The sequence below is a fragment of the Capricornis sumatraensis genome, chromosome 8, assembly GCF_032405125.1.
Source record: "Capricornis sumatraensis isolate serow.1 chromosome 8, serow.2, whole genome shotgun sequence".
NCBI lineage: Eukaryota > Metazoa > Chordata > Mammalia > Artiodactyla > Bovidae > Capricornis > Capricornis sumatraensis.
Genome location: NC_091076.1, coordinates 5,669,152 through 5,693,454, shown reverse-complemented (window position 1 = coordinate 5,693,454; position 24,303 = coordinate 5,669,152). Strand labels below are relative to the sequence as shown.

At 56.1% G+C, this 24,303-nt stretch overlaps 2 protein-coding genes across 4 annotated transcripts; one reads left to right on the top strand and one right to left on the bottom strand.

Annotated features, from left to right (window-relative positions):
• Nucleotides 1–2,762: 2,762 nt before the first annotated feature.
• Nucleotides 2,763–7,224, bottom strand: CABP2 (calcium binding protein 2). Of its 3 annotated transcripts, XM_068977833.1 has the most exons (7): nucleotides 7,168–7,224; nucleotides 6,509–6,697; nucleotides 5,922–5,952; nucleotides 4,956–5,090; nucleotides 4,164–4,273; nucleotides 3,916–4,063; nucleotides 2,763–2,788 (listed from the first exon to the last, which is right to left on the bottom strand). In XM_068977833.1, exons 1-7 carry the CDS (start codon nucleotides 7,222–7,224, stop codon nucleotides 2,763–2,765), a joined length of 696 nt encoding a protein of 231 aa, XP_068833934.1. The 3 variants fall into 3 exon arrangements, with proteins under 3 accessions (XP_068833934.1, XP_068833935.1, XP_068833936.1); XM_068977834.1 differs by lacking the exon at nucleotides 6,509–6,697; XM_068977835.1 differs by lacking the exon at nucleotides 6,509–6,697 and having other exon boundaries at nucleotides 4,950–5,090; nucleotides 7,168–7,209.
• A 7,643-nt stretch (nucleotides 7,225–14,867) lies between these two features.
• Nucleotides 14,868–17,445, top strand: LOC138083769 (glutathione S-transferase P-like). Its single transcript, XM_068977643.1, has 7 exons — nucleotides 14,868–14,872; nucleotides 15,005–15,040; nucleotides 15,473–15,579; nucleotides 15,673–15,760; nucleotides 16,757–16,860; nucleotides 16,956–17,063; nucleotides 17,227–17,445. Coding segments are annotated over exons 1-7 (633 nt in total). The 5' UTR covers nucleotides 14,868–14,871; the 3' UTR covers nucleotides 17,416–17,445.
• Nucleotides 17,446–24,303: the final 6,858 nt, after the last annotated feature.

The following is a 24,303-nucleotide window of genomic DNA, read 5'->3' as shown; positions in this document are numbered from 1 at the left end:
GGAGTTTTGCCTGCCTGACCTTTGAGCAGGGTCACCAGGCTTCTTTCGCTCTCAGACTGGAACTTCCAACATCAACTTTTCTGGTTTTTGGGCCTTTGGGCTTGGACTGGAACTATATCACCAGGTCTCCATATCACTAGCTTGCTGACTACAGATCTGAGGATGGCTCAGTGCCCATAACTGCCTGAGCCGATTCCTTAATAATAAATACCTTTTTCACTGACACATCTCCTATTGCTTCTGTTTCTCTGGAGAGCCTTGACTAATACACGCGAGAAACCGGATGTGAGGTATTCAGGAGCTCCCTGTCCTGTCTTCAATATAATTCTGTAAACCGGGAACTATTCTTAAAGAAGTGGATTAATATCTTTATTGGGATGATGGTTACCTGGCTGCACATGCATGCAGAAACTCACTGAACTGTACATTCATCCATGTTACGCATAGACATTATACTCCAACTATGTAAAGTGAAACTGAGACTTCTCTGGTGGCTCAGAGGTTAAGAATCCGCCTTCCAGTTCAAGGGACATAGGCTTGATCCCTGGTCGGGAACAAAGATCCCACACACTGCAGGGCAACTAAGCCTGAGCACTCCGTTCCTGAACCTGCAAGCTCTAGAGCCCGTGCTCTGCAATGAGAGATGCCCCCACATGCTGCTGCAAAGACCCAGTGCAGCCGAAATTAAAAATAAATAAATATATAAAGTGGACTTAACGTAAAAATCTCAACTGACAGCTTCTCTTGGAAAACCAGGAGAACCTGTAGCTCTAGCCTACACTGGCAGCAGTCAGTGGAGCTGGAGGGCAGGTGCCCCCTTTAGACGGAGGACGGGTTCTTGGCTCCACATAGTTGTCGTCTGCTTATTGGTCCTTCTAGCCCTGGTCCCTGCTTCAGCTGTGTCTGCTTGGAACTTCTGGGCTAACAGCCTTTTTGGGGTGGGAGGGCGTGTGGTGGATTTGGGGGAGCTGTGGGCACTGCTGATGCCAGCAGATACAAGGCAGCCAATTAAAACCTCCCCACCAACCGTCCCCTCTCCCCGGTTCCAACCATAGTGCCTACCAAGCTGGGGCCAGTGGGAGGCTGACCTTGAGCAGGGTCTGCTCTTCCCCTGGCCCATGTCCATCATTCTCCCCAGCCCCTGCAGAGGGGACAGATTTCTTTTCGGGCAGCAATGCCATCTGTGCTTGCCAGTGGAGGATAGGGGGAGGGAGGGAGGACCATGGCTCCCAGACAAGCTGCAACTCCCTCTCATCCCCAAGCCTGCCAGACTGGCAGGAGAGATCATCTAATTGGGGATTAAGGATTAATTGTGATCTGCCAGGCAAGTGGTGCTGAGGCTGCTGCAGCCAGCCCTGGCACCTCGGTGTCCAAGCTCCAGACTGAGCAAGGCGCTGGTGGCAGCCTGCCTGCTCTGTCTCAAGGCCATCTTGTTGGCACAATCACTGAAAGCTCCTTCCCTTTCTGGGCCTAGAGGTCAAGTTCATCCTTCCTCCCAGCAGGTGGGAATGGCGCCTAATCATACAAGGCTAGAAGAGGCCTCAGCCTGTCCGGGGTCCACTCCGACCTGAAAGCGCCCTTTCTGGTTGGCACTGTGACTCTATCGTCCCCAGGCCTGGCTGAAGTCTCCCTGATGCTTCTTCCTAACGTGCGTGACTGTGTGCCAGTTCCTCATCCTCGTGGAGCCTTCCAGTGCCAGGCACGGGGACTGGATCAGCCCAGGGGGCAATGGGGGACCCAGTGGCCAGTTTCTGGATAGAAGTGTGACAAAACACAAACGGCATTTTAGAAAGAAAAATCTGGCAGCACCTGCTGCACGGCCGGGAGCAGGGAGAGGGCAGTGGAGCTGGGAGGACTCCCGCACATTGCTGAGACCTGGCCTCCCGGGTCCCTCAATATGGAAAATGGGGTTATGAAGACCATGGCAGGGCTGGAGTGAGGAGCTGTGTTATTTGGTTTCCCTGGGAGGCAAACACCAAGATGAAGTTCGGAATGTGAAAAAGAGGAAGTGTGATGAAGAAGGATTGGGCAGAGAGTCGCTGATTCGGGGCTGACCTGACCACACCTCGGCTAACCTAGAGGGGAGCTCGGAACAGAGCCCATCTGTGTGCTCGGTCAGTGGCTGCAGGCTCCAGGGAAGAGTGAGGCGTGTGCCCAAAGGCTGAGATATATCCTGAAGGGGCCTGTCAGCTCCCTCACCCCCTGCAGCCCACCAGCAAGTTCTTTCTTGCAGGGAGCTCTGAGCTGCGCCCCTCTAAGAGGAAATGGGAAGGAGCTTGGGAGAAGCCCTTAGGCACGTGGTCTTCGGTTGTAACCTTGGATCCAGCAGGAGCCCTTCACAGGGTGAGGGGCCACCATGCACCCAGCTCTGGGAGAAGCAGGTTGGGTTTACTCATCTGGGAACATTTCCCAGTACTTGCTCTGGGCTGGCTGCAGGATCCAGGGAGGGCCCCTTACCCACCTAAAGTTCACAATCGAGAGGACCTCACTTTGGGGGCCAAATACCTGGAGGATGAACAAGTGAGCAGTGGAAGCTGTGTCCCTAGCTCGAAGATGCTTTATTGTCAGAGAAGCAGAGCTGGGCAAGGGGGCTTGGTGGAGGAGTGGGGTGGGGGTGTTGCAGGCAAGGGCTGTGCTCACAGGCCAGGGCAGGGAGAAGAGGGGGAGGGGTCCCAGCTGGAGGTGAGGGGCTCCAAGAACACACTGGCAGGCAGTGGCTCTGGTCCCAAGTCCTGTCTGCTGCTTCCAGCTTCTGTGCAGGCTCAGCGAGACATCATTCGCACAAACTCTGCCAGGACAAAGCCAACATTTCAGTCTGCTCTCTGGACCTCAACCGCCTGGAGTGAGGCAAAGATACTGACTTCGAGGTGGGAGGGAGTGTGGTCAAGGGCAGGGCCTATGACGGAGTCCCCTGGATTTGGTGGAGAATAGGCCAGGAAGAGGGGCTTTGTCTTATGGGGGGGAAAAAATCTTGTAACTGAACCTACTTTCCTCTTTGCTTTGGCTGCTATGAAGCTCGGGAACACTTTTGGGCCTACCTTGGAGAATTTCTACACACTGACTTTCCTTGTGTGTGTTTAGTCGCTCAGCCGTGTCTGACTCGTTGTGACCCTATGAACTGTAACCCGACAGACTCCTCTGTCCATGGAATTCTCCAAGCAAGAATACTGGAGTGGGTAGCCATTGCCTTCTCCAGGGGCTCTTCCTGACCCAGGGATTGAACCCTGGTCTCCTGCATTGCACGCAGACTCTTTACCGTTTGAGCCGCCAGGGAAGCCCTGACTTTCTGTGAAAGTGAAAGTCGCTCAGTTGCGTTCTGCTCTTTTGGACCCCATGGACTATACTGTCCATGGAATTCTCTAGGCCAGAATACTGGAGTGGGTAGCCTTTCCCTTCTCCAGGGGATCTTCCCAACCCAGGGATCGAACCCAGGTCTCCTGCATTGTAGGCGGATTCTTTACCAGCTGAGCCACGACGGAAGCCCAAGAATACTGGAGTGGGTAATCTTTCCCTTCTCCAGCAGATCTTCCCGACCCCAGGAATTAAACTGGGGTCTCCTGCATTGCAGGTGGATTCTTTACCAGCTGAGCTATGAGGGAAGACTTTACTTTCCTTGGCTTCCTTTTATTATTTAATCCTTGTTTTCCCTCTGATGGGAAGGGGTAGGCTTCCTGGATCTAGATGCTGGCTCCATCCACTTCTTTTGCTAAGCACCCTCGCTTCCCTAAGAACCGACTTTTTCCTCCTTATGGGGTTAAGCCTGGCTTCCTCCCAGGTTCTCCTGATGGTTAGTCGGGAGAGGAGGTAGGTGTGCTTAGCACAGAGCCTGGCACACACACAGCGCTTGAGGCTCTTCCTCTGTGAAAACTCGCGCAGGGTCCGCGGTGCTGAGCGTGGGGGAACGGTGGGCGGTACCTTCAAAGTCCACCAGGCCGTCCCCGTTGAGGTCAATGTCGCGGAGGATCTCGTCCACCTCCCGCTGGCTGAGCCGCTCTCCCAGCAGGGCCTTCAGGGCCGCCCGGAGCTCACCCAAGCTAATGCAGCCGTCCCCGTTGGTGTCGAACTGCGGCGACACCGGGTCACGGACCGAGTCATTCATTCGCGCGGCCCCTCCCTAGCCGCCGACACGCAGGCCCCGCCCGCGCAGTCCCCGGGGACCCCACCTCCCGGAAGGCGTTCCGCAGCTCCCGGACGCCGATCATGTCCGCGGTCTCCGCCAGCAGCTTGGGGCCCATCAGCTCCACAAAGTCGTCAAAGTCCACCTTCCCGCCACCTGGGGGCCACGCCCATAGAGACCCGGAACCATCAGAGACCACTGCCCAGCCCTGGCCTCCTCCGCCCTCTCCTCCTGGCCTGTGTCCCTCTCCCCGCCCCACTGAATGGGCCTTCCCTCCTTCTGTGTCTCCTAGGCTGTGTCTCCTGCCGGCTTCCCTTCATTTTCCTGAAGAGCTCAGTTGGGCTCAAGTTCCTGGCTCCAGTGACCTGGCTGTGCGACCTTAGGCAAGTCACTGGGAGACTGTGGCTGTGTGCTAAGTCGCTTCAGTTGTGTCCAGCTCTTTGTGACCCCATGGACTACAGCCCGCCAGTCTCCTCTGTCCACGGGATTTCCCAGACAAGAGTACTGGAGTGGGGTTGCTATGTTCTCCAGAGGATCTTCCCAACCTAGGGTTTGAACCCCAGTCTCTTAAGTCTGCTCCATTGGTAGGCAGTTTCTTTACCACTAGCGGAGACTGTTGCCTCATCTAAAAAGTGGGCATGCTAGCCCCTTGACCCATCCACCTCACGGGGGATGGTGAGATTCTCTGGAGGCAGAGAGCTTGCCGTGAGAATGACCAAAGTCCCAGGTTCTGGGAGCCAACCTGTGTAGACACCTCGGTTCCCTGGGCTGCCCAGCTGCCCTGACCGTGGTCATGGCCTCTGGAGAACTGGGGGTGGGACAGGTCTCAGGCACATACTGATTTGCTGGGAGATCTCGATGAGCTCCATCTCAGTGGGCATGTAGCCCAGCGTCCGCATGCAGGCCCCCAGCTCCCTGTAGCCGATGTAGCCGTCTCGGTCTCGGTCAAACTCCTGGAAGGCGGCCTGCAGCTCTGCCAGGCAGGGCAGGGTCAGTCCTTTCCGCACGTCCCCTGGGACCCCAGCCTGGATTAGACCTCACCTTGGTCCTGTCATGTCCATGCTTTCCAAACAGTTGTTTCTCTTTGCTACCCCAGGGCCTTTGCATATGCTGTTCCTTTCATTCCCTCTGCAAATATTTAAGGGACATCTGCTCTGTGCCAAGCACTGCTCTAGGTACTGGGGATGTGGCAGTGAAGAAAGAAAAAGATAAGGGAGAGAAAGAGAGAGGAGGGGAAGAAGGAGAGAGAGAGAGAAAGAAAAGAAGGAAGGGAGGAAGGAGAGAAAGAAAGGAGAGAGTGAAGGAGGTGAGAAAGAAAGAGAGAGGGAAAAACAATCCTTGGCCTCATGGAGCTCACATTCTGGAACATTCTTGGTCTTTATGCCGCCTATTCAAAGAGGTCTTCCCTCTCAATTTAGTCCTCTGGCTCTTTTGATCACCTCTTTGAGCGCACATAGCACCATTTGTACTGGCAGTTGACCTGTTGACATCTCTCTCCAGAGGACACAGGCCAGATCTATCTGGTTGGCCACGTTTGTCAGTACTCAGAACTGGGCCAGGCCCACAGTGGGCACCCAGGAAGTGTTCGCTGGATGAATAAAAGGGGACCACGTCCCGCCGGGCAAAGAGAACCAGGAAACTGACAGCTGGGGGTTCTCTCAACCCCGCCCTGCTCAGTCTGCTCCCAGTCTTCCCGCTCGGATCCCCTCCAGCCCGCTTGCTCCGAGTTCTTCCTGGAGACTGCTCAGACCCCCACCCAGTGCCCCCCACCCTGGAAACTCTAGCTCTTTCCCCAACCCTTTACCTTCAATCTCCTCTGGCCGCAGCTCCCGGTCCTGAGGGAAGACAGAAGGGTTACGAATTCCCTGCACAACCCCCCAGGTACCTGCACCTCCTCTTTCTTGTTCTCTTGGGGCCCCCACTCAGCCCCACAACATGCAGGCACTCCTCTTCTCCCACCATTCATGCTGATGGGCTGGGCATCTGTCCCCTGTGCCCCGCTCCTGGAGCTCCATTAGCCAGAGGTGGAGCTGGGGTTGGGCAGACCCTCCAGCTTGGCCATGGGGGCATCAGTGTCACCGTGTCACTCTTGTTCTCTCTATTCCTCTTTGGGGGCCCTGTCCCCTCCCTGCCCATCCCCTTGGTGGCTTCTGTCTCTGCCGTTTCTCTGAGTCACTCCCTGCCCCCCTCTTCTCTCTTTCCTGGCCTGTTTCCCCAGGTCCCCCTCATTTTGATCTTCTGTCTCTCCACGCTTCTCTGTCCCCCACGTCCCTAGATCTGTGAGCCTTTGCTCTGACATCCCCACTCAGTCCTCTCCCCCCCGCTCAAGGAGAGGCAAAACGTGGGGGCAAGGGTAGGGACCGGAGGCAGGCAGGTGGTGGCCGTACATACGAGCTGGGTGGCGGCGATGCTGGGCCGCAGAAAGATGCAGGCGGGCCCCACCACGCTGCTGAGCACGGAGTAGCCCTGGACGCCCGGCCAAGGGGCCCCTGGCTCCTCGGGACTGGGGCTGGGGCTGGGGCTGGGGCCTAGGCCATGGCGGGACCCCCCTGGGGGGCAGCCAGGCCACTGCCAGCGGTCCTGCAGCAGAGCCAGCCATGAGCAGGGGCAGTGACCCCTCTCCACCCTCACTTGCCAGCCTCTCCCGTCATTAGAACCCAGCACAGGACAGTGGAACCTCACCATCAACACTCTCGACTAGAAGGGTCCACTCCCTTACTGTTCAGGGGGGCAAACTGAGGCCTGGAAAAGGGGCAAGGCACGGGGCCATGGTCACTCCAGAGGGCAAGGGCAGCAGCAGGAAGGGGGCAGTTGGATGGGCAGTTGGGGGGCCTGACGAGCTTGGCAGCAGAAGGCCCAGAGGTCTGCAGGAACCAAGACTATGATGGGTCAGAGTCTGGGGTCTGCCAGGGAAGATCTTGGTCAACAGTGGTGGGCGCCAACCCCTTCAACCCACCTGTGACCCCAATCAGGCCCTGCCCACCCCATCAGACCCTTTCAGGGTCCAGCCCAGCCTCCCGGCCTTGGCTTCTCCCCCTTAACCCTCCTACCTTAGGCGCCCGGTGCCGGGGCCGCTTGGCACAGTTTCCCATGGGCCCTTGAACCATGCCAGGCCTGGAGTCCCAGGGGCAGCCCAAGGCTGAGCCTCAGAGGATGCTGTGGGCTCCCACCGGCTCCCAGTGAGAGTCTGAGATCACTGCAGGGGATTTTCCGAGGGTTTTGTGGGGAAGATCGCTGGCGGGTGGGCAGGCGGGGAGCCCGGGGCACAGGGGTTTGGGTCCTAATCTGGGATTATCTCTGAGCATCTCTGCTGGTGAGGGTGGCCACTTGGGGCGCAAGACCCACCCCCGCCCGGAAGGCACAGCTTCCTCGTGCTCACTCCTGAGGGTCTTGCAGACACGCCCTCTCCAACATTCTCTCCCCCCAGCCCAATCTGGAGAGATTTAATGTCTTCAGAAGCAGGGCCTAGACCTGGGAGGAGGAAGCCAGGTGCCTTGATGGCCAGGGTGGGCTGGGTCATCTCTCCAGGGAAGGGCAGACCCAGGAAGCACCTGCCCCTCCCTGCTGGACCCCTGCTGTCACCTCAGAGCATCCGCCCAGCCTGCCTGCCCTCGGCACCCATGCCTGGACCTGCCCTGGCCCCACTATTTAAGCAAGGACCCAAGGACAGCTGACTCTGGGCTCTGCTGGCTGGGAACAGGGCTCAGTGATGGCAGAGGTTGGGGGGATGCCAGCCTCCCTCTGGGCAGCTGAGTGGCTGCTGGCCCCTCCATCAGAGTGCATGGCTGAGCTCCCCTTCCTGGGCTCAGCCCTGGGTTTGTCCTGTGGGGCCCCAGCTAAGGCGTGGGGTCCCCACTGTTCCCTCACGGTGCCCTCAGCTGAGGATGACCCCACACCCCGGCCCCCTTTACCTGCCCATAGGCGGCCTGCACCTGAGCCTCCAGTTCCCGGAGAAGCGCCCGCCGCTTGGTGGCTGCTGGGCTGGCAGGGGCCCGGCTAGGCCCTGGCGTGACTTCAGAGGGGGTGGGGTCCCCCGTGGGGAGGCTGCCATCTGCTGGGCCCCGGGGAAGAGCCATGGAGACAAGTGCTTGGCACCTCCTGCCGTCTGAGGGGCACTTTCCTAGGGCCTGCGGGAGGGTGGCCTTGTGGGCAGCTGTGGGGGTGGTCCCCGAAGGGTCCCTGCTATTCTTCCTGTTTCCGGCTCCAGGGGCTGGTGGGCCCAGGCCCTCCAAGAACCCCATCTTCCCTAGCTCCCTGGACCCCTCACACAGCCCCTCCCTGAAACCCTGCCTTGCCACCCTTTGCGTTCAGGCTGCCACAGACCGTGCCCAGGGCTCCTCGCATCCCAGCGGCCTCTCTGCCCATCTCCCCATATGGCCCGCTGCCTCTGAGTCTGTGTTGCTCTCTGCTCCTCCCTGGCCCCTCTGCTCCGGGGGGTCTCTTTGTGTCTGTCTGACGTGCTATTCTCGCTCCGCCTCCTGCCCCCTGCTGACATCTGCCCAGCTGTGTCCCTGTGGGTCCCTCTGCCCGCTCATGCCCATCTCTTTGTCAGTTTCCTCCCTCTGTTGGGTGAGACTGTTTCCCACATCGGTCTGTCCCTCTTTCTGTCTGTGCATTCTTGCTCTTCCTGTTCTCCGTAGGATGCCCTCTCCCAGGATGGCTCCTGGACTCTGGAAAGACCATCCCCCTAAGCCCCATCCCAGATCTGTCCCCTTTCCCCGACCCAGAGCCCTGGGGTATCTCTGCACTTGTCCACCATCTCACTGTGCCGACCTCCAACTTCCTGCTTCTCGGGGAGAAGGGTGGGGGTGGGCCAGGCAGCCTGCAGCGGCCTCTTGTGCGCCCCTCCCCCCAGGTTCTGTCCCCCAGCCCACTTACCACCCAGCTGCAGGCACTTCACCTCCCAGAATGAGGTCAGTTGTCCTGCCCCGGCCCTGCTCCGGGCCCCTCATGATTTATTCACCTGCCCCCCGCACCGGCCTTTGTCCAAGGGAACCAGATCCCACCAAGCACCTGCCACCTGAGCTGGTGGCGCTGGCCTCTCTTGCCACAGCATGGCCATCCATTCATGTCTTTCTTTTGCAAACACCAAAGGTCTGCTGGGACCCAGCCCCGGGCCAACACGACAGAGCCCGTCTGCTCTGAGGGACTTGCTTTCAGGCACATCTAATTCAGAAAAGGGCCAAGAGACAGTCTCCAAGTGCTTTGGGCCAGGGACCTAGGCATCAGGAAGGCTTCATGGGGGAGATGGGTGGATAGGCAGCATTCTAGGCGTTGCCCACTGATGTTTACCTGGGTGAGTCCCAGGGTCCCTAGCAGGGACCAGCTGTGAACATGGGGTGTTCCAAGGCACTAGAATCCAGCAGGGTCTGTGGGTGGAGGCCCTCAGGAGGGAGGAAGGGCTTGTAATCCCTGCAAAGGCCGCAAGAGATAGGAGAAAACTCCCAGGAGACTCGATTTCACCAAATGTTTGTGGACCCCCTGCTGTGCGCATTCCTGGGACTTCCCACCTGGTTTCCACCTTCAGCAAACCCAGAGCTGCTGTGGAGGGGTGAGCGCAGGGAAGGCCCTGACCTGCTGTCAGAGGAGGAACGTGGGGACCTTGATGTGATAGGGGCTGGGGAAGTGACCTGTGAGCCGAGACCAAAGGGATGTTGACAGTGACCGCATGAAGGGGGGTGGGTGGACTTGCAGGCAGAGGGAACAGCCTCCACAAAGCCCTGAGTGAATCTGAGCAAAGGCCAGGGTTGACAGGCCAGTGGATGCCGGCCAGTGGTCAAGAGTGGCTCACTGTGACCATTCATGTTGAGCATTTGAAGGCTCAGCTTCAGCACCCTTCAGTCCCTCTGCACTCTGGGTCACAGTTCCTGCCAGAGGCCAGATGTGCACAGCATCCCCAGCGGGACTGCAAACATCCCTTAGAGAATTCTCCTGTTTTCTGCATGGTCTTAGAATGGACCTGCAGGCCTGGGGTCTCCCCTGCATTTGCTGTGTGACCCTACACAAGGTATTTCACCTCTCTGAGTCTTACTTTCCTTACGGAAAGTGGGTAAGAAAGTTTCCTTATCTGGAAAATAGGGGTTGACCTAGTATTTGCCTCATGGTGCCTTTGTGAAAATTAAATGATAAAAGACCAATCAGGTTCCTGGCATGTTGGAAGGGCTCAAAAAACTGTGGATGTCACATGAGATGAAAGAATCCGTATCCAAATAACCTCCTAAGAAGGTGGGGAAGTGTTGAGAAATGTGTCCCAAAGTATAAGCCAAAGAAGTGGGGACTATCACTGGTCAGTGTATGTGGGCTGGAAGCATTTTCAATGAAGAAGCAAAGCCTTCATGTCTGGCTCCAGGGTCCAAGATGACCAGGTGGATCAGTGGTGGACAAATGAATGGATGGATGGTTTGGTAGATAAGTGAGTGGTTGGATTGGTTGCCAGATGATTTGATGGGTTTGAATGGTTGGTAGTGGGAAGGATGAATAATTGAGAAGCTGGATGGATAGACAAACATGGATGGAAGGATGAATGAATGGACAGGGAGATGTATAGTTGAGTAGACAGATGGGAAGTTGGATGAATGAATGGATGGACAGTTGGGTGACTGCATGGAACGATGGGTAGATGATTTGATCAGCTAATGGTTTCACAGACAGATGGTTGGTTGGATGGATAGATGGGTGAATGAAAAGATGGAGGGACAGGCAAGTAGAGGATGATTGTACAGGTAAATGAGTAGTGGCTGGGTGAATGAGATGGTGGGTAAGTGGACAGGTAGATGTTTTGATGGACTACTGGTCTAATGTTTGGTTGTTGAATGGCTGAATAACTGGGTGAAACTGAAAGTCGCTCAGTTGTGTCTGACTCTGTGACCCCGTGGACTATACAGTCCATGGAATTCTCCAGGCCAGAATACTGGAGTGGGATCCTTTCCCTTCTCCAGGGGATCTTTCCAACCCAGGGATCGAACCCAGGTCTCCCACATTGTGGGCAGATTCTTTACCAGCTGGGCCACAAGGGAAGCCCAAGAAATACTGGAGTGGGTAGCCTATCCCTTCTCCAGAGGATCTTCCTGATCCAGGAATCAAACCAGGGTTTCCTGCATTGCAGGTGGATTCTTTACCAACGGAATAACTGGGTAGATGGGTATATAGATGGACAGACAGATAAGTGGAGGCAGAGAGATGGCTGGGTGGATGGACTTGCTGTTGAAGGTCTTACATTCTTTAGTCAAAGAGTTCATTAGGGTAAAGACCATATTTTACTTGTTTCAGTGTCTTCCCTTATGTCCAGTCCAATCATTGCTGAGACACACTAATCAATGTGTGAATAAAGACCTGTGCTTGGGGACTTCCCTGGTGGTCCAATGGTTAAGACTCTGCACTACCAATGCAAGGGGCGTGAGTTTGATCCCTGGTTGAGGAAATGAGGTCCCACATGCTTCACAGCACAGCCAGAAAAAAACAAAAAAAGAATCTCTTTAAAAAAAAAAAGACTTGTGTCTATCTCCTCCTACTCTGAGTTGAGTTGTGATTCCCCTAAAGGCAAAGATGATGGTTCCTTCTCTACCCTGTTCCCCACAAGCCAAACCCAGGCATGGCCAGTGGTAAGATATCACTTAAGACATACACACACTCACTAGGATAGCTACAGTGAAACAGACAGACAGTTACAATCATTGGTGAGAATGTGGAGAAGTTGGAACCTTCATAGGCCACTGCTGGGCTTATACAATGGTGCAGCCACTTTGGAAGAGAGTTTGGCAGTTCCTCAAAATGAGTTACCACATGACTCAGCAATTTCACACTTAGGTATATACCCAAGGGAATTGATAAGTTCACACAAAAACTTGTGTGTAGCACTGTTACAAGTGAAAGTTGCTCAGATGTGTCTGACTCTTTGTGACCCCTGGAATTCTCCAGGCCAGAATACTGGAGTGGATAGCCTTTCCCTTCTCCAGGGGATCTTCCCAACCCAGGGATCAAACCCAGGTCTCCCGCATTGCAGGTGGATTCTTTACCAGCTGAGCCACCAGGGAAGCCCAAGAATACTGGAGTAGGTAGCCTATACCTTCTCCAGCAGATCGTCCCACCCAGGAATTGAACCAGGGTCTCCAGTATTGCAGGCAGATTCTTTACCAACGGAGCTATCAGGGAAGGTGTTACTCATAATAGTAAAAAAAATGAAGCAACCCACATGTCCATTAATACATAAATGGGTAAACAAAATGTGTATGTTCAGACAATGGAATATTATTTGGCCATAGATAGAAATGATGTCCTGAACCATCCTGCAACATAGATGAAGCTTGAAGACATTATACTAAGAGAAAGCAGCCAGACGTGAAAGGCCACATCGTGTATGATTCCATTTATATGAAATATCCTGAAGAGGCAAATCCATAGTGACAAAATAGATTGTGTGCGTGTGTGTTAGTCGTTTAGTCGTGTCTGACTCTTTGCGACTGTAGCCCACCATGATCCTCCATCCATGGGATTCTCCAGGCAGGGATGGCAGGAAGGGGAATGAGGTGTGATGGCTAATGGGTCCAGGGTTTCTTTTTGGAGTGATGAAAATGCTCTGGAATTAGTGGTGATGATCACACAACACTGAATATACCAAACCCCACAGAACATACACTTTGCAAGGCTGAATTTTGTGTACCAAGAAAGCTCTTACATATACTTTAAACCCCACCAAAGACAGGAGCTGACATATACATGGACTGGAGGTGGGGGATGGACACAGGAAGCTGCCGGCCCCATGCAACTGGAAAAGCTGTGCTCTGGGCCTCAGAGGAAGAGGCCCCAGGGTGGCCACAAAGCTAGACCACAGGCTGGGCTGGGGGAGCCAGAGGACTGTGGGTAAAAGCAGTCAACAGAACACTGCAGCATGGTGCTAAGGCCTGCCCAGCGGGCCCGTCATGACGGCTAGGGTGTGAGCTAGCAGGAGGCCTGCTGGCTGGCAGGCTGTCTCCAAGCTCCCAGGTGTGTGATGCTTGTGCACAGAAGGAGCACAGGTGTGCCAGGCCAGAGCGGGTAACTGAGTCTTTCTGAGCCTTGGTGTCCTCTTCTGCGTAATGGGAACATGACCCCGTTCCTCCCAGGCTGCGGTGGAGATAACATGAAACCATTTATGCAAAAGCTCTTTGTAAGCTGCTAAGTGCTAGGCAGATGTTCCTGCAGCTGTGAGTCAGGGATAGATCCCAGCTCTGGGGCCACCTCCCCCACCCACTCCCAGACCCAGGCAGCTGTGGGCTCCATGAGGCTCAGGGATGCTCCTAATCGGGCTTGCCTGGGGTTTTCCCATGCTTGGGCTGGGTACTTCTGCACCCAGGGAAGGACAGCTTCCTCTTTCGGGTGGCTCTGTTGGGAAAACCAGGCTCAGTCAGGTGCCAGTTCCTAAGGAGGACCCCATCCACCGCCACCCCCAGCACCAGGAAGGGGCAGCCAGGAGAACCAGGCTCCGGGTGCAGATGGGCCCGTAGGGAGGCTGGTACAGCCCCGCCTGGAAAGACACAGCCCTCCCAGGCCCAGAAAGTCTTGCTCACTCCAGTTCATCTGTCTTTCCATTCAGCTGTATCCCTTCAGCCTATATTTGAAGAGTACAGAACACTTTGTTGTTGTTTAGTCGTTGATTCGTGTCTGACTCTGCAACTCCGTGGACTGTAGCCCACCAGGCTCCTCTGTCCATGGGATTTCCTAGGCAAGGATACTGGAGTGGGTTGCCATTTCCTTCTCCCGGAGATCTTCCTGACCCTGGGATTGAATTCATGTCTCCTGCATTGGCAGGCGGATTCTTTACCACTAAGCCACCTGCGAAGCCTCTTACAGAGCCCTTGCTGCTGCTGCTGCTAAGCCGTTACAGTCATGTCCAACTCTGTGAGACCCCAGAGACGGCAGCTCACCAGGCTCCCCCGTCCCTGGGATTCTCCAGGCAAGAACACTGGACTGGGTTGCCGTTTCCTTCTCCAATGCATGAAAGTGAAAAGTGAAAGTGAAGTCGCTCAGTCGTGTCTGACTCTTAGCAACCCCATGGACTGCAGCCCACCAGGCTCCTCCATCCATGGGATTTGCCAGGCAAGAGCACTGGAGTGGGTTGCCATTGCCTACTCCAACAGAGCCCTTGGATGTAGTCAAATAACAAGGCCCTGCAGAAGACAGTGAGGGTTGAAAGTGATGCCCTGAATCCAACCCGACCTATTCACTAGCCCTCTGACCTTGGGAACATCACTCTGTGCTTCAGTTTCCTCCTTGGTAAAATGGGATCTGAACAGGAGCAAGTCTTAGGGCTGTAATAGGCGTAAATTTCTCAGCGGCAGCCCTCAGTCCCTGATGACTTTGCTATTATTATAAAGGAGAGAGGCTGCGGAAATGGGTGTTTATTGAAATAGCATTCATTCAAGCAAAAAGCATTTATGGAGCACCTACTGTGTGCAGGTGCTGGGGCGCTCAGTCCTGGCCCTCTGGGGGCCCTGAGGATGCTGTGTTCAGGTGCGGTGAGGAGGCGGGTAGTGGCGGCCGGGTGCTGAGTGTGGGAGCCTCCTGTAAAACCACTGCGCAGCAGGCAAGGTGCACGGCAGCGGAGAGCCGGTGGGCCCCTCCGGCCCGGCTTCACCACACCCACACCTCGCCCCAACCCAGATCCGCTCGGTGACTCGGCGGATTCCCGGGGTGGGGCGCCGGGGTGGAGCAGGACCTTAAATATACGGCCTCCGGGTCCTCCCCACTTCCTGCCACACTTGAACTCCGCCGCCTCCAGTGAGTAGGGTCTGGACCGGGTGGGGGAAGGGGCCGGCCGGGCCACCCCCCTCCCCGGGCGGCCTGACCCTCGGGCTGCCAGCCCCTGGGGGTCCTTCCTCCCGCATCGTCCGGTCTGTCTGCCTACCCTAGTGCCGCCCTACACCATCGTCTACTTCCCGACCCGAGGTGCGGCCGCTGCTCCTTTAGGAGGGCGAAGGGCCCCCGGCAGGACGCGCAGTCTGGACAGAGCCCGAGGCGGAGGCGGGACCCCGGGGCGGAGGCGGGACCCCGGGCGGTCGGGCGGGGTCGCGGACTGGGGTCCCGCCGCGGCGTCGTTTGTGGGGGCGGGGGGCCCGCGGGCGGTGCGCTCTATTCCTCCGTCTCGGGTCCCTCCCTGGGACGAAGTGGGCTGGGCCTCCAACCCTGTCCCCCTGGCCCAGACGCTGTGGGGGCCGGGGGCTCCACTCTTTATCCGCTGCATATCTTCTCAGCGGCCTCAGAATCTAGTCTGTGTCCTGTCTCCACATCCAGCTCCCACCCACTCCTGACTTCCCCAGGGGGCCGCTGCGAGGCTGGGGTCTCTGCCCACCCCCACTGCCCCATCCTCCCCTCCCCCAGGGCGCTGCGAGGCGCTGCGCATGCTGCTGGCCGACCAGGACCAGAGCTGGAAGGAGGAGGTGGTCACCAAGGAGAGCTGGCTGCAGGGCCCACTCAAGGCCTCCTGCGTGAGTGACGGCGCCCAGACAGGTGGGGCAACCCTTGAGTAGGGGGCAGCTGAGCTCAGTGTCCCTCACCGAGCCGTGCCCCCCCCCCCCCAGCTGTACGGGCAGCTCCCCAAGTTCCAGGATGGAGACCTCACCCTGTACCAGTCCAATGCCATCCTGCGACACCTGGGCCGCTCCTTTGGTGAGTCCTGAGGCTGAAGGCAGCCCAGTCCAGGAAAACTCCTTAAGGGTCCCCCCCAGATGTCCTGGGAACGGGTCCTATGGCCCTAGAGGAAGGGGCAGGGCCTGGGTTAGGAGGGCTCTAGGTTTCAGAGCTGGGGCCTCCAGTCCCCCTGGGGCAGGGACCACATGGCTTGGGCCGGCAGCCCTCCTGGGTTCATTGCTTCCTGGGTGACAGCTCAGAGGTGGTCACTGGCCACCACATGGTACATGCTGCTGTAGTCTAGAGTCACTGTGGGTGTGACCAGGAGCTTCAAGGCCGGTCTCCTCCTGCCCTAGCCTCACCTGAATCTGCAAAGCCTGTTGCACACAATGAGCAGGCCTGTGGCCTTGTTTCACGGGTGGCAGGAATGTGGCTTGGGGAGGTGACTGCCTCTTTTTCAGCCAGCTTGGGGGGTGGGGGGTGGGTACAAGAGGATGTGGGAAGGGGATCCCACATCAGGGAGGTCAGGGAAGGGGAGTGGGAACAGGCAGTCCCAGGCCTACCCTGACTTCTTCGAGAGCCAGGGTGAGAGGACGGAGGCCTCTAGTGTAGCCTGCCTCTCCCTGTCCCGCCCCATGCAGTCCTGCAGTCAGGGGGACGTGCCAGTCTGCAGAGCCGAGTTCTGGCCAGGCCCCACAAGCAGGCACCCCTCAGGCCTGGGGAGGCGCAATCAGAGCCTGGCTGGCCCTTGCAGGGGGACAGCTTGGAGGAGGAACTAGGGGTGGCTTGGGCTGGGAGTTCCCAAGTCCCAGGGACCAGGGTCTAGTCTCAAAGACGAGCGCCTGGGCTCCTGCTGGGTACATTCCTTGGGCTCGTGGAGACAGAAGTGGCAGAATTGGGCAGAGCAGACCCCTCAGCGCAGGAGACCTGGGTGCCCAGACCTGAGGCCTTCAGGTTTGGGGGGAGAGGGGAGCACTGAGCGGGCTGGACCCCAGGCCAGACAGAACCTGACCCTCCGCCCGGCCGCTGACGCAGGGCTCTACGGCACAGACGAGCGGGAGGCGGCACTGGTGGACATGGTGAACGACGGCCTGGAAGACCTCCGCAGGCGCTGCGGCCACCTCATCCACCATAAGCGCGTGAGCCGCCAGGGCCGGCGCTCAGGGCTGGGGCGGGGAGGCTGCCCAGGGCCAGGCCCACCGCAAACCACCGCGGGCATCACTTCCTTTCACAGGAGGAGGACAAAGCCCAATATGTTCGGGAGCTGCCGGCGCACCTGAAGCCTTTCGAGACCCTGCTGTCCCAGAATCAGGGGGGCCAGGCCTTCATCGTGGGCGACCAGGTGAGCACTGGGTCCAGCCATCGGAGGTCCATTTCTCAGATGGGCAAACCGAGGCCCAGAGCAAGGCCGTGACTGGCTCCCTGGAGCAGCCAGTGTTCTGCGCCCACAGCCATGCCCCCGCTCTCCTGATCCCACTCAGGCCCTCCCACCCCCTGCCCTGCAGATCTCCTTCGCCGACTACAACCTGCTGGACCTGCTGCTCAATCATCAGGTGCTGGTCCCCGGCTGCCTGGACCCCTTCCCCCTGCTCTCGGCCTACGTGGCCCGCCTCAGCGCCCGGCCCAAGCTCAAGGCCTTCCTGGCCTCCCCAGAGCATGTGAACCGTCCCATCTTTGGAAGCCGCAAAATATGAGCCCAGCCTCCCCCGGGAGAGGGGCTGCCCTTGAGACGAATAAACACGGTGAGAGGAAAGCTGTGCTGTGGTCACTGAGGGACCAGGTGGCCCCTGGGGATCCCCAGCCCTTCTCAGACTGTCTCAAAGAGGATGAGGGCTGGGCTGGGCCTTGAAAAAGCTTCAGGCCCTCAGAGCTGCCAAGACACAAAGAGGAGTTCCAAGTCCAGAGAGGAACGTGAGATTCCACACCTCCAAGATCCACCCTGGAGGGCCACCTGCAAGAGGGGGTTGACCTCCCCAGGGCTGCGGCAACCTGGGAACCATCTCCAGCTGAGAAAAGGGTCGCCGTGTAGGGAATGTGCAGTTCCTGACAGCTGTGTGATGGGTCTCTGCACGCTCCGGTGCTGTGCACACGCGCCGCTTGGAGTGACACACACACTCAAGTGTTTCACACGCGTGTCCATGTTGCTTGTTCTCGTGTGTCACCCACGGTCACCCCCAGGCAGTGTGGCAGGTGGCCAGCAGGGCCCAGGTCTATGGCTGAAGACAGTCCTGGGAGTTCTGGGCACGCCGTGCTGCTTGGGGACCTGGGAGGGGGTTAGTCAAGGTCCTCCAGCTCCTGGGGCCTCTGTCAGCACCCCCTCCCACCGTGGGAGCGCCCCACCACCTGCCCAGGCCCAGCCCAACTCTCCTTCCTGCAAGGTTGTGACCATTCAGCCTGTTCCGGGCCTCCTGCTGCTCCTGGGACAGTGTGGAGGCAGATAATTCCAGAAGGCCTGCACTCCCAACACAGAGCTCTCATGGCTCCTCACTGCTCTCCAGGCAGAGTCCTCAGAATGATGAACCTGCCTGGCCTTCCTACATTTGAATTCTCTGGTTTCCAGCCACGTGGTTCACCCTTAGAGCTGCTCTCTGCTCTCCAGACAGCCCACCTCTCCTGCCCCTCCCTGCCTTCTTCCCGCTGATGACCCACTTCCCCGCCTCCACCTCCCCTCCCCCACTTTCCCCGCCACCCCCCACAGTTACACCCCTCAGCCCTCTCCCAGGTTCCCTGGGCACTTCTGCCTCTCCGCTCTGTGGGGTGTGACCTGCCCAGCTGTCGCTCTTCCAGCATTCCCCCTGTGAGGTCAGAGACCGGATCAAGTTCATTTCCATCTCCCCCGGCCCCAAGGGAGGTACAGCTGACTCACCTTTGTTGTTGCTCATTTGTGTCCGACTCTTTGCGACCCCATGGACTGCAGCACACCAGGCTTCCCTGACCTTCACCATCTCCCAGTTTGCTCAAACTCATGTCCGTTGAGTCGGTGATGCCATCCAACCATCTCATCCTCTCTCATCCCCTCCTCCTTCCACCCTCAATCTTTCCCAGCACCAGGATCTTTTCCAGTGAGTCGGTTCTTTTCATTAGGTAGCCAGAGTATTGGAGTTTCAGCTTAAGCATCAATCCTTCCAGTGAATATTCAGGCTTGATTGCCTTTAGGATGGACTGGTTTGATCTCCTTGCTGTTTGAGGTACTCTGAAGAGTCTTCTCCAGCACCACAACTCGAAAACATCAATACCTGTGGTGGTGGTGGTTTAGTCACTAAGTCGTGTCCAACTCTTTGCAACCCCATGGAGTAGCCCACCAGGCTCCTCTATCCATGGGATTCTCCAGGCAAGAATACTGGAGTGGGTCGCCATTTCCTTTTCCAGAGGATCTTTTGAAACCAGGGAGCGAACTCAGGTCTCTTGCATTGCAGGCAGGTTCTTTACCATCTAAGCCACCAGGGAAGCCCGTAACCTCCTTTAAGACATGCCACAAGTCAGGATTCGAACCTGGGCTCTCTGGTCCCAGAACCTGTGCTTGTAACAACTCTCTCAGCTTGAACCACTATTTTTTATATCCTGGTCCAGGGTGACTGCAGTTACCAGGTACCCTGTGAGCTGGTAACTCTGTTGACCCCTTCCCCCCCTCAATTATATGGAGACAGGAACCCTAACAGGTTGGGCTTCCAGCCTTTTGGGGTCGGGGTGGAAGTGAAACTGGTTCCAGTTTAAAGGCTGGATCAGGAACTTCCCTGGTGGCACAGTGGACAAGAATCCATCTACGAATGAAGGGGACACGGGATTGATCCCTGGTCTAGGAAGACTCCACGTTCTGAGGAGTAGCTATGCCTCTCTGCCATAACTACTGATGCCCACACACCCAGAGCCCATGCTCTGCAACAAGAGAAGCCACCACAGTGAGAAGCCTGTGCACCGCAGTGAAGAGTAGACCCCCCCTGGACAACTGGAGAAAGCCCGGGTGCAGCAACAAAGACCCAGTGCAACCAAAAATAAATAAATAAAGAGTTGCAGGGGAAAAAAAAAATGGGGGGGGGGGACTGGAACATTTAAAGCCTGTTGATTGGATTTGCTCTCCAGCTAGGGAGGAGGGACAAGCAATTACGGACTCAAAACGCCAGTCCTTGTGGGCACTCCCAGTCCTCAACCAGCTGCAGCTGGGTCAGAAGAGGTGGAATAAAGGGGTTGATCCCAGTTTCTGTGAGGGTTTGCCCTTTGGTGGCAGCTCTGAGACTTGATACTCTCCCTCCCTGGGTATTAGCCCAGGGAGGTTGGGGGTGAGGGGTTCAGGGAGTCACCGCTGACCTCAGAGGTAGAAGCCCAGCCTGCTATGGGGCCTTGAGTCCAGGTCTCAGCCTATGGGCCCTGCTCTGCCGCCACTCCAGAAGCTGTGGGAACATCAGCTGAGTCCTTCCCAGGCTCACCTCTGGCCTGCAGCACCTTCTCCCGGCTCTGTCAAGGTCTCGGATGCCTCTAGCTTGGGCTCCATTCCCCGCCTCCAGCCCACTCCCCCTGAGCCCACTTGGTGAGGCACCTGAAGACTCTTCCCAGCCCTGGAGGTTAGAACCCCTGGCTGCCTTTCCCCAAGTGTATACCCTCTCTGGGCCTGTTTCCTTTTCTGACATCACAAAAGGCCACAGTGTTTACTAAACACCTTCTGTGTGCCAGACACTTGGTGGGTCTTAAAACTTCTATTTTACAGATGAGAAAACTGAGGTCAGAGCTGGAATTTGCACCCAGGCAGACTGATGGCCTAGCCTACATTCTTTCCCAAAGAGCCCCAGAAAATGCTCTCAAATGTGCTCTGCACGAATCTAGCCATCAACGGAGTGGTTATTTGCAATGTTAATGTTAGTGAAATGTTAAATATCCTGACTGGAATCAAGAGGGAGCCACAGGAATTTTAGAAGCCAGAGTACAGGTCACGTTCAACCTCTGGCCTGCTTTGCAGTTTGCTGTCAAGGCCGAGAGGCTGGAAACCAACTCTGCAGCATGTGGAAATGAAACCAGGGTGAGCACGAACAACTGGGAGGATCCTCTCATGACCCTATGGAGACGTTTACCCCCAAGAACTGTTTGTCCAGGAAATGCTTTTGGCAGCAAAACTTGAACTCCAAATCTTCCTCTTGGAAGACTTTCCACTGGGGTGGGGGTGGGGAGCCTATACATCTCCAGATGGGATTTTCCACAAAGTCAGGAAAATAGCCCAGGATCCTGCGAGCTCTGTTTACTATCCCTCCAACTTACTTGCCTGAGCCTTGATCTTAAGAGAAGCATCTAGGGGAGAAAATAAACGAAGGCTTTTAGTTCACCCATTGGCTGATCCCCAGCTGGGTTCTGGCTCAAAAGTGTGTCAACCTTGAGAAAATGGTGGTTTCTCTAAGATTTGGACTCAGTAGGTTTAAGTCTCCAGCTAGACCTACTGATCAGGCCACATCTGGGGAAAGTTGGTGGCTCAGTGGTCAAGAACCCACCTGCCAGTGCAGGAGACATGGGTTCCATCCTTGGGTCAGGAAAATCCCCTGGAGGAGGAAATAGGAACCCGCTCCATTATTCTTGCCTGGAAAATCCCATGGACAGAGGAGCCTGATGGGCTACAGTCCGTGGGATCGCAAAGAGTCCGACATGACCTAGTGAGTAAACAACAGTGAGGGTGGAAAGTTACCGTTTTGAGAGTTTGAAGCAGTGGCTTTTTCCTCTTGTACCCAAAATAAGGCGACTGGGAATTGGGCTCATAAATCAGGCTCCGGGAGACTGAGACACACAGCTGGCTTGGTCGCTCAGCTCTAACCTGGTAGTGTCTGTGGGCTTCTCTTCCTCTGACTCTGCCAGCCCTCATCGTCTCCTGCTGGCACCAGGCTCTGCCCTCCAGACACGTGTGACCCAAACCCAAGCCCTAGCCCCGGGCACAGTGTGGTCCAAGGGCTGAGCCCTGGCAGGGAGCTGGGCGCATCAGAGTCCTCCCCTGACCCAGGCCGGGCAGTGCTGGCCGGGCAGTGCTGGCCAGGCACCAGGAGCTTCCTCTGCAACCAGAGCTTTCTTTTCTTCACAAAAGTCTGTGAGGGGACTTCCCTGGTGGTCCAGGGGTTAAGAATCTGCCTTCCAATGCAGGCAAAATGGGTTCAATCCCTGATCAGGGAACTAAGATTCCACATGCCGCTGGGCAACTAAGCCTGTGCACCACACCTTCTGAGCCCGCCCACCACAGTGAAGATTCAGTACAGCCCCTGAACAAAAAGAGTCGGTGAGGGTGTGACTTCAGAGCAGACTGTGGGGTTGGTTAGAGCTGAGAGAGTTGAGTCCGTGTGTGTGTGTGTATGTGTGTGTGTGTGTGTGAGAGAGAGAGAGAGTTTTTCAGCCATGATTCCAGTCCCCCAGTGGCCATGTCCGTCCTCTGATTTGTTCATGTGACCTCATACATGCTTCCTTTTTGGAGCTGAGCTTCTGTGATTTCAGCTGAAAGAGACTGTGACAGTTTTCAAATATGTCCACAGACCTATTTTCCCCGTCAGAATTTGGAATCAGTCTCCTACCCCTTGGGTGTGGCTGGAATTAGTGACTTGTTTCCAGCTCACAGGTGTGGGAGAGATGGTGCTGATTGTCCGGGACTAGGTTGTGGAAACTTTCTGGCTTGCTCCTGGCTCCCTCTCTCAGTTCCCAGCCAACCAGGAAGACACTCAAGCAGCCCTGGGGAGAGGTTCAGGTGATAAGGAGCGGAGGCTTCCTGCCAAGGCAGCACGAAGTCACCACCCACCTGAGCAGGCCGTCTGGAGGGCCTCCTTCCAGCCCCAGTCGAGCCTTCGGATGGCTGCAGCTGCAATGCTGACTGAAGCCTCCTGAGAGACTGGTAACCGCGTGGTTTAGTTTCTGGGTTGGTTTTTTTTTTTTTTTTTGCTTTGCTGGATCTTAAATGCAGCATTTGGGATCCAGGTCCCTGACCAGGGATCAAACCATGGCCCCTTGCATTGGGAGTGTGGCGTGTTAGCCACTGGACCACCAGGGAGTCTGATTTTCTGTATTCTGATGCTCTAACTCCTAGGGCCTGACTGACCCTTCAGGGTTAACGAATTTTCATTGGAAAAGACCCTGATGCTGGGAAAGATTGAAGGCAAAAGAAGAGGACAGCAGAGGGTGAGATGGTTAGATAGTATCACTGACTCAGTGGACGTGAATTTGACTAAACTCTGGATGACAGTGGAGGACAGAGGAGCCCGGTGTACTGCAGTCCACCACTTGGTGACTGAACAACAACAAAGTGGATGGTTAACAACTGGCCTGACGGTGTGCCTTTCAGATGCAAACCAACCAATTCAGAGCCCATGTCCCACCTCCCTCAATGGGCTCTTATACCCTGACCTTACACCTGCCATAGTCATCCCAGGGCCAGGTACCAGACAACCAGAGATGGCCCCTATGCTCCAGAGCCCACTGCAATGAGACAAACTCACCAATCCTTGGCCTGCTTACCCTGCCTTGTGTGTTTCTTTGCATGGAAACCACAGTAGAGGCTCTGCCCAAAGTTTCCCATCTCCCTTTGCCTCCTGACCACCCCTGGTGCATCCGCAGGTGGACGCCCCACACCCCTACCCCAGAATGGCATGCCCTGTTCTCTTGGGATCTGTGAGAAACTATTTCTTCAATGGCAGATGCCTCTTGATCTGTTGGCCTTGCCAGACCTAAATAATAATAAAGCCTATATTTAAAACAGTGACTCTGGGCAACAACCACTAAGTCAAGCCACTCCCAAATTTCTGAGCCAGAGAAGGAGATAATAAATGTTTATTATTTTAAGTGAATAAACTTTGGGGTCATTTGGTAGACAGCAGTAGATAACTAATACAGGGTCGGAACCAGGCCAGCAGCATCTGGTCCCAGCATGGGATGGACATGGAGCAACTTTCCATGTTCATGAAGCAAGGCAGGTGCCCTGAGGTTTCATGAGCCACTTTCCAGAGAGGAACTTTTCTAGTGCCTTTGGTTGAGGTTTGGTGTCTTCTCTGACACCACTGGGCACAAGTGCTGGTTAGTGCTCGGGATAAAGGTGCATTCTTCAAACAGGAATCTTTCCTTTAATGATCTCAGTTCCTGATTGCAAACCCAGCACAGCCCAACACCCTAGTGCCTATTCCAGCAATTAGTTTTTCCATGCAGGTCATTCACATTGAAGAGCAGCTAATGAACTTGACTTCAGGTCCCATCCCTTCCCCTCATTTGCTCTGTGATCTTGATCGCCATACCCAAACAAGGCAATACATCTAAAACAGCTCTGGACTTTCCAGGTGCTCCAGTGGTTAAGAATCTGCCTGCCAATGCAGGGGACACAGGTTCAATCCCTGGTCAGGGAAGATCCCACATGATGTGGGGCAACTGAGCCCATGTACTGCAACTACTGAGCCACACACCTTGAGCCTGTGGTCCACAGCAAGAGAAGCCACTGCAACAAGAAGCCCATACCCTGCAATGAACAGTACCCCCGGGTCACCACAACTAGAGAAAGCCCATGCAGCAAAGACCCAGTGCAGCCAAAAATAAGCAAAGCAATCATTAAAAATTTTATCTGTGTCTCCCCTACTGCTTCTGTT